This window comes from Ictalurus punctatus, chromosome 8 (genome assembly GCF_001660625.3).
Source record: "Ictalurus punctatus breed USDA103 chromosome 8, Coco_2.0, whole genome shotgun sequence".
Taxonomy (NCBI): Eukaryota; Metazoa; Chordata; class Actinopteri; order Siluriformes; family Ictaluridae; genus Ictalurus; species Ictalurus punctatus.
This window is the reverse complement of record NC_030423.2, coordinates 2,559,987-2,569,340: the sequence shown is the minus strand read 5'-3', so window position 1 is coordinate 2,569,340 and position 9,354 is coordinate 2,559,987. Positions and strand designations below refer to the sequence as shown.

The following is a 9,354-nucleotide window of genomic DNA, read 5'->3' as shown; positions in this document are numbered from 1 at the left end:
CTCTGAGCTTGGGGACAAGATGTTGAACTGGGATATAGGTAGGGACGGACAATGCACATGCCCTCGCGAACCTAACGGCTCATTCCTAGCTGGATCACTGTATCTGCTTTCTGATATATTCTTTCAGCTCCTCCCTGGTCGTTTCCAGCTTCCCTCTCTTTGCTTCCTCCAACAGCTGCCTGGCATGCTTGAAGGGATTCTTGTAGATTATTGGCTTGTTCCTTCTCGGTCTTCTTGCGCTTTTGGATGTGCCCAGCCCTCAGCAGGCTGGCTAGCCTCGGCTTGATATCCTTCCACAGTCCTTTGAGACTTTCTTTCCCACCCGGTGTTGCTTTCATCCAGTTCCTGTGGAGGTGTCATCAATGTTGTATCAGTTGCTCAACCTAGCCTTAACACTGTTGAGCCTCAAAAATAGGTTAGATTTGAAAGAGAGAAAAAAAAAAAAAACATTAGAGTTTGCCACCAAAAACATCAGTAAAGCCTGATCAGTCCTGGAACAACATTCTATGGACAGATGACAGATAAGACAAAAATGTATGTACACACACATACATATATTTAAAATTTTAAATGAAGTAATTCCTACACCATTCACCCAATTTGGCTTTAACTATCCTCAGACCTGACTGTACCTGCATGATAAACTATCCAAGACAGCAAACAGCAAGAGGAGCAAGAAAAGCTATGGATAATATTGCCAACATATGGATCGGAGAAGCAAGCTGAGGAACATTAAAAGGTTTTCATTTATTAAGAGACATCTGAAACATCAGATAGGGTACATGAACACCTACATACTTCAGTTAAGATTAGAATATCTTTGATTTCAAAGAGTACATTTTTCACAGACCAAATTTTTCAGATATGAATTCAGATATCAAACATTAAGTCAGAGTGGGTCATGTTCCTCATACCCTCATGCTTAATGGACTTTGAAATGTTAGAGCTGGTTTTGTTCTCAATCTTTTTTTTTTTTTTTTTTTTAAAAACACAGGGCTGACCTGAGTGGCTACACCAAACTGGGCCCATCTTAGACCACCTGTGTTTTGTATGAAAATACCAAGAGATCAGAAGCTTCTGAATTACTCGAATCAGCACATCTGGCACCCAAAACCGTGCCTCAGTCAGTCCCCGAGACCATTTTCCCCCCACCTGCATGATTTTATGCATTGTGCTGCTGCCACATGATTGGCTGATTGGATAATTACATGAATAAGCAGGGATACAGGTATTCCTAATAAAGTGAACACGAGTGTACATACCATCAGGTCCATAAATATTTGGATGCTGACAAAATATTATTATTATTATTATTATTATTTAAGGTCTACCTCAGTTTACTGGAGTTGAAATGAAATATAAAGGAATACATTGCAGACTTTCAGCTTCAATTTGAAGGTTGGAACATCCAAATCAGGTGAACCGTGTACACATTACAGGACATTTTACATGTGCTACTACCCCTTAACACCCACCCTCTTGTTTATTTTTACAGGACCAAAAGTAAATGAACAACTGGCTGCTCAGCTGTTTCACGGCCAGGTTATTTCGCTTACAAGGTGAGCAGCTAAAAGGTCTAGAGTTGATTTGAAGTGTGGCATTTGCTTTTGGACTCCTGCATTTAGAGATAACTGTTGCTGTCAACTCTTAATATGAAGTCCAAAGAGCGGTCACTGCCAGTTACCCATCTTAGACCGCCAGTCATTAGTCGTTAAGCCATATTAACCTTTTGAGTGTCACCGATCCAAGTATCTGGCCAAAAAGAAATAATTAATTAATGAATAAAACTTAAAAATCGGTCATTTTCTATAGCAGAACGAATCATGAGCTTGCAATTACAATGACCAGCTCAATGATACCAAGCAGGTCATTTTTGGTTTAGATAGTAGGCTCGAACTTGGAAAAGAAAGTACTGCTTTTATTTATTTATTTATTTTTAATGTGATTCTGCAATAATAATAATAATAATAATAATAATAATAATAATGTCAGTTTTGGAGACGTCTATAATGATAAGCAACATGCGCGACACGGTCTATTGCAGAAGTGAATGTATTACAAGAAAGAAATATTGATTTGAATATTTTTGGGATTACACATCTGTTCAAAAATATTAAAACATACGTCAACATCTAAACAGTTACATTAGCATCAGGTTGGACAGGCTTTGACCCAAAGCAATGAAATTAGACTATTTTCAAAACAAAGCAATAGTCAGTAGATGTAACGGTCATCCTTTCTCACTCGGGCCATCACACATCATGCATGAGGTTTTCTCAGTTTCTCTATTTATTTGTGCTTATAAGAAAAAGCACAGATGAGGTCATTTGTTTATGTATGTCACGCTTAAGCCAGCCGATCTCAGGAGATTCCCCTGTCAAAGAGCATGTTATACTAGGACAAAACACCAAGACGTGGCCAGGAAATATGTTTATCAATGAGGTGTGCAATCCCTGACCCCTTTTTTCTTTCTTCGTTTAAAACTTTCCTTTTATTTTCTTTCTTTATCCTTTTACACTGACGATAGTGAACGGCTAACATTTTTACACGAGGCCAGACCGGCCTCGGATCGGCAAGAACCGGCCACGTCAAAAGCAGGAAGTTCCTACAACGCGACGTGATCTTTAAGGCACGATCTCACTCGGATAAATCCGTCGCTAGACCCGACATACGGACAAATTCATGCAGAGAAGCAAGCTGAGGAAAATTCAAAGGTTTTCATTTATTAAGAGACATCCAGAACGTCAGATAGGGTACATGAACACCTGCATACTTCAGTAAAGATTAGAATTTCATCCTAAAAAAATCGTCATCGTTTAAAAAATTTGACATAAACAGCACAGTCTTGGATGAGCTGCTCTTGATAAAATATTGTTTTTGAACTAATGCAGGGTACGTTGAAAAAGATCAGGCCATGTATCTCTGCCCTGGAATGTTTTTTTGTTGTTTTTTTTTTGTTGTTTTTTTTTTTTTTAGATGTTTTTTTTTTCCTGGTATTCCTCCATCCTAAGAATAATACATTGAAGTGAAAAAAAAAAAATCTAAATATAAGAGACAAAAGCAAGTAGACTCACTGCACATATATAAAGTTTAAAAAAAAAAAAAAAAAGAAGAAGAAAAAAAAAAAAATCACTTATGGTAATAGTTCGTATAAGGGGGGGGGAGAGACAAAACAAACAGGATAAGCACTCAAAACTGTAAAGTGTTTATGCTCTTACTAGACTAAACAAGCTAGACACTCATGAAATGACATTTAAAAAAAAACAACATTTTTTTTTACTGTGTTCATCTTGCAGAAACTAAATTTTACTGCTGCAGATCTGCAAGGTACGCCGCATTCAGCTTTAGTTTGTGCTAAAAATCTGTACTGATACTTATAAAATCATCGATAAAAATATTCCTCTGTTAACAATATGCCTTGAAGAGAGGGGCACCAGCATGAGTGAGAGCGCTCTGAAGGGTGGAAGGGGGGTGAAAATAAAAAAATAAATGGGAACTGGACAGGGAAAGACAGCTGATGTGAGGCAGTGGTGCTACTCAGACTTTGCTTCATCCTTATTTTCTGCTGGAGTCTCCTCGACCTGAGGAAAGGAGATGTTCATGATCACTACACACATCTTTATTTAAACAGAAATGGTTTGTTCGTCAGGATCATCTTCCCTACCGTTATCTTTAAAGCACACTCACGGACAGTGATTTCTATTGACATTTGTCTTAAGAGTGTCCATCTTATTTATTTATTTTTATCATTTTTGTGATCTACCTCTGGGATCACTTCTTCTTCTTCTTGTATATTTTATCTAGCATATGAAATGTGCATTATTTATGGCTGACCGAAAAAATAAATAAAGTCACTCATCATTCTCACTAAGTGTAACTGATTATACAAGAAGTTTGAATTACACCATAAGAAAGTGTGGAGGACGTACGGTGCGTGTACGCCACTAATATTGGCGCCCTCGATAAATATGAGCAAAACGCGGCTGTGAAAAATTCTTTACTGTGTAAACCTTTCGATCTTTTTTTCCCCCCAAGAAAATTCACAAAAATACTCTGCTCTCATGGATATCAAACAGTTGCGAAGAAAATTGTTAATCATAGGTGTGCAACGATTATCGGCACCCCTATGAATTCATATGAGAAAAATATATTTGAAGTATATTCCCACTGATATTTTACTTTTTTTTTTTTTTTTTTGTACATCTGGGTGACTAGGAACAGGAAATTGTTCAACCATGACTTCCTGTGTCACAAGGGTATAAATATGAGGTAACACCCAGGCCAAATTCCCTTAATCATTCATAATAATAAGTAAGAACAAGGAATACAGCTGTGATGTGCAGCAAAAGGACAATGTTAAACAACAAACACTTTTCCCTTCTTTGCTCATAGTTACAAAGGGTGCCAATATTAGTGGAGGGCACTGTATGTGTATTACTATTCATTAGAAACTCAAGGCTGGTCAGCTGGTACGTGTCCTAAAGCTATCCCTCAGATTTTTCTACATCACCCTCATATGTCCAAGTTTAAAACTGAAAACAGATGTCAGCAATGCAACATCCAAAACAATTAACGTACATTTATACAATCCTTACTACTATTATACGTACTACGTAATAGTAACTATTATCATCATCATCATCTGTAAAAATTATACATAAACATGTATTATATTCACAATTTGTATGTATTATTTGGTCAATAATAGTCTTTTTTTTTCAGTTTAAATTGAATTGTGTAACATAACTAGTTATTTTAACTGGTTGGACATTTTTCATGAAACATGCTAAAAGTACCCATAATGCAATAATCTAAGTAACAAGCAAACACCACAACGTGTGTGATATTCGCATAATTTATCACGTTTTGTCGAATTTCACATCTCAAGTAAAGACGCTTCCCGGCTCACTTACAACGCTGATACACCTGGTCCTGATCTGACCAGAATTAAATAAACGTCATGATCATAAGACTTCTGTTCAAACTTTTAAACCGATAAAAGCAATGTGTGTGAAGTGAGAAGTGTACCGCGTTGCTCTTGGCGTCTCCATTTTCTGAGTGATTTTCCTCATTGGCCTCTGGCTCTGTAGACTCCTTGGCCTTCCCCTTGTTCTTTTTGTCCTCTTTCTTGTCTTTAACCACTTTGTCTTTCTGTCAGGAAAAAAAAAAATGAACATTTTTTTTTATATAATATATATATATATATATATATATATATATATATATATATATATATATATATATATATATATATATATATATATATATATATATATATTTTTTTTTTTTTTTTTTTGCAGAGTATTGTTCATTGTTCGGTAATTCCAAAACATATTGGATTCCATGAGAAAAAAAAAAAAGAAAAAAAAAAAAAAGAAACCTAGTTTTAAAAAAAAATAAATAATAACCCAAACACTCACATCTTCAGGATAATTTAATACTCAGTAAATCATTCGTTTTTCAAATGCAATTTGAGACTAATTAAAGCGTTGAAGTACCCACAGACACCCCCAAACATTCACGTAGAATTAGTTTAATAGCACAGCAGTATAATAGTAGAAGATAAATAAATAGATAATTCAATCCTATCAAACTGAACTCTTCCTATCCATCATTATATATATATATATATATATATATATGGTGAGAACAGACAGGGGACATTCTGTGCCCCCTATGGTCACTTCTGGGTTACTGCATTTGTTGAGTAATACCAAAACACCTAATCCCTACCCAAATCCCACCTAGAGCTGACCCATGATTAGCATAGCATTTGCTAAATTTACATATAATCTTATACATCTGATATTACAGTTGACTCAGTCTTGTGATGCTGCTATTCGAACCGTTTTCACGAAAAGTAAAATCACTTGTAATAAATGCCTTCTGAGGAAGTGCAACGTTATAAACTTGTATTTACCTTAGCTGGCTTTTTTGCCTTCGGTTCAGGTTTGGGAGGAGCCGGTCTCTGAAAACGAAACGCAGTGAACTACTGAGATTGTGTTCAAATACTCAAGCAATTTCAAGAACAACAAAAACAACTGTACGTTACATAATATTTAAACACATGCAAGTTATTTTGCAACAACACAACTGTTGACTTACTGCGGATAACCGTGCGGATCTTCTCTGAGGCTGAAAGGGCAGAGAGAACATAAACTCGACACGAAACACGACAGTACCGATGACGTGATGTACGGTTCATTCGAACCACTGCGTGTAAACGTTTACAGAAAATTAACCAAGCGCGAGCAGATTGTAAAACGTTTAGACGTGAGGAGTTCGTTTAGTTTGATCAAAAAAAAAAAAAAAAAAGTCAAACTAATGCAAGCAAAATGGGGGGGGGGGGGGGGGGGGGGGGGTTACATACCTCTTCCTTTGCATCAGCCTCAGCACCCTGTTGCTGAAAGAAATATAGAGGGGGGGTTAAAAAAAACAAACAAAAAAAAACAAACATCATGACCAATAAGTTTAAAAAAATGACAGATGCAATGGACATAAAAAGTTTACGAGACTGTGAAAATGTCAGGATTTTGTGATGTAAAAGAATAAAACTAAGATAAATCATGTCAGATATTTCTCCACCTTTAATGTGAAAGTATCCAAATAATGAAAAAACAAACAGAAACTTTAGAGAAACAAAGAAAAATAAAAACACGTACAATAACCTAGTTGCATAAGTGTGCACACCCCTAAACTAATACTTTGGTGAAGCACCTTTTGATTTTATTACACCACTCAGTCTTTGTCAGTAGGAGTCTATCGAGTCTATCTTGACTGACTTAGCAATATTTTCTCACTCTTCCTTGCAAAAACATTCTAGATCCATCAGTTTGTGAGGGTATCTCCTGTGCGCGGCCCGCTGGGTTCTGGCAAGGCCTTTCAAAGACATTGCTGTTAAGCCATTCCAGTGTTGATTTTAATGTACGCTTTGAGTCATTGTCGTGCTGAAAGCTGGAATTCCTTTTCATCTCCAACTTACTAGCAGACACCTGTATGTTTCCACCTTGATAAAAGCCCCAGGTCTGGCTGAAGAACAGCAGACCTAAAGCGTAATGCTGCCACCACCATGCTTTACAGTAGGTATGGTGGATTTTTGGTGTTTTGGAATTATTATACCTGTTGAATTTGGACCATAACACATTTTGGCACATGGTTTGGGGTTATTTAGCTGAGCTTGGATGTTTGTTTGGTGTTTTTTTTTTGTGTGAAAACGGGCTTCCGTCTAGCCACCCTACACCATATTCCAGACATGTGAAGAATACAAGAGACTGTTGTAACATGCACAGAGTAATTAGTACTGGTCAGATAGTCCTGCAGCTCCCTTGGCAGCCTCCTGGGTAAGTTTTTGTCTTGCCTCTTATTTAAATTGTGGAGGGACATCCTGTGTTGGTGATGTCAGTGTAGTGCTCCATTTTCTCTACTTGTTGATGATGGCCTTCACGGCGTTCTATGGTACACCTACATGTTCTAGAAATTATTTTATATTCCTCTCCTGATCGATACCTTTCAACGAGTGAGATACTATGCATGCTTCGTAAGCTCTTTGTGGACCATGGATTCAGCAGTCAGATGAAACCAAGAAGATCCTACAGAACAAACTGATCTTTATTTGGGGTTAATCAGAATAATGTCAATGATGACAGCTGTTATAATTACTTTTGAACACGAGATTGAACGTGATTGGTTCATTCCCAACACAGGCACATCCCCGATTATAAAAGGGTCAGCAAACTCGTACAGCCAGGTTATTGTAACTTTTTTTTGGTTGCTGTTTTCTATTTCTCCCTACACTTTTCTTCCCACGTTTTTCCCCCTTGATTTTATACACTGAAATTTCACACTGAGGGTGGAAAAAGTTCTGACATGATTTATCTTGGTTTCCTTTTTTTCCCCCCAATCACAAAACCCAGCAATTTTAAGAGGGGTTGAGACCACTGTAGAAGCTACACAGCATTATAATAATGGATCTTAACATTTATTAACATAATATGCTGACCACCAGCTATTTAATTGATTTTTTCGTCTTGTTAAAAACAGTATACCGATAGTAAGAACACGTTTTGTTTAGTTGACTAGTTTACTCTCTCTCTCTCTCTCACACACACACACACACACACACACATAAATAAATCACTGCTTCTATACTTATTCATATTATTAAACAATTGACAGTGACACTGGAATTTCCTCCTCAATCTACTAAGTCTTATGGAGCTGTGTGAACTGAACTTGGGCTGAATCAATTTTATTTGCCGAATCAACAACAAAGCTTGAGAGTCGACTCTTAAGTTTCCAAAGCCTGGAATCGGAGAATCTTCTTTTGCGATCGACTCCCAGCCCAAGGGGGAGGGGCCGAAGCGAAAATCCAAGGCGCCATCTGCCGACAAATGTCCGTCATTGCAGCCATCTGGCAGCACGAACAAAGGGAAAAAACAACAAATATATCTTTTCGCCGCCATTAAAGTAGACCTTGGCGAGTGCAACTGAAAAGAATTTTCATGCGCCATTTTTCGAGCCCCGTTGAAGCCCATTTAGAGGTTTAACGCGATAAAAACAGCGTTTGTTCTGTGCCATTTTTTCACAGTGAACTGGAAAAGCATGGCTGCTTGAGGTTTACCAGCATGGAGCCCAAAACTAGATTTCAGACTCCACCGAGTAAGGCTGCTGGAGAACAGTACTAATGCACTCTCGAAAATAATGGAAATTTGGATCGATTTGTACCGCAGGATTTTTTCTTAAATGACTAAAATACTTAGGATTTTTTTCTATTTTGCAAACAAAGGGAATTGACCTAAAGCGAAGTCTTGTGGACATAGCTTTACAATAACCAGCGCGCTATCAATAGCCAACTCCTTCACTGATTTCAAGTAAAACTATCAACACAAACAATGGACTTACATACCTTTCTTTTGGGCATGGCGGATTCCTAAAAGGTGTCCTTAAAATGACTATAAACAAGACTTTTTGTTGAGGACTCAGAGCATATACGTGACCGTGTCCTTATCCTAAATACAGTAGTAAACACACAGGAACATTACAGCTAGTGGCTGAATGGGGGGAGGGGAGCGGCTAAGCGGTGATTGACGTCTGCTTCCACCAATCAGCACTCGGAATGGAGACTCGCGTACGAAGAAGAAGAAGAACCCAGCCGGTATTTTCCTCATACGCGCCAAAAGCTAGTTACAGCAGAGTAGGGAAGAGGAAAGTCATTAAGTTTCACTGTTTCAGTTGTAGAAAGGGTATTTTCTCCATTTATAAGTTCCCAGACCCCTTCCATTGTATTTATACTTGAGGAAACCTACATTGTTTCGGGAACCATTCGACTGCAAAGCTTCCTATAGCTTTACACTG

General features: G+C 37.6%; 1 protein-coding gene across 2 annotated transcripts; it reads right to left on the bottom strand.

The window, feature by feature from the left end:
- Positions 1-2,698: 2,698 nt before the first annotated feature.
- On the bottom strand, positions 2,699-9,074 carry hmgn6 (high mobility group nucleosome binding domain 6). 2 transcript variants are annotated; one of them, XM_017475127.3, is made up of 6 exons: positions 8,906-9,074; positions 6,371-6,397; positions 6,106-6,135; positions 5,921-5,968; positions 5,029-5,151; positions 2,699-3,581 (listed from the first exon to the last, which is right to left on the bottom strand). In XM_017475127.3, the coding sequence occupies exons 1-6, from the start codon at positions 8,918-8,920 to the stop codon at positions 3,534-3,536; spliced, it is 291 nt and encodes a 96-aa protein (XP_017330616.1). In that variant the 5' UTR covers positions 8,921-9,074; the 3' UTR covers positions 2,699-3,533. The 2 variants fall into 2 exon arrangements, with proteins under 2 accessions (XP_017330616.1, XP_017330615.1); XM_017475126.3 differs by having other exon boundaries at positions 6,371-6,403; positions 8,906-9,069.
- Between the last annotated feature and the right edge of the window lie 280 nt (positions 9,075-9,354).

Coding starts and splice junctions, on each gene's coding strand:
- hmgn6 (XM_017475126.3), bottom strand. Junction 6,136..6,370: donor AGGCTGATGCAAAGGAAGAG/GTATGTAACCCC, acceptor CTGCCCTTTCAG/CCTCAGAGAAGATCCGCACG. Junction 5,969..6,105: donor GATCCGCACGGTTATCCGCA/GTAAGTCAACAG, acceptor TTTCGTTTTCAG/AGACCGGCTCCTCCCAAACC.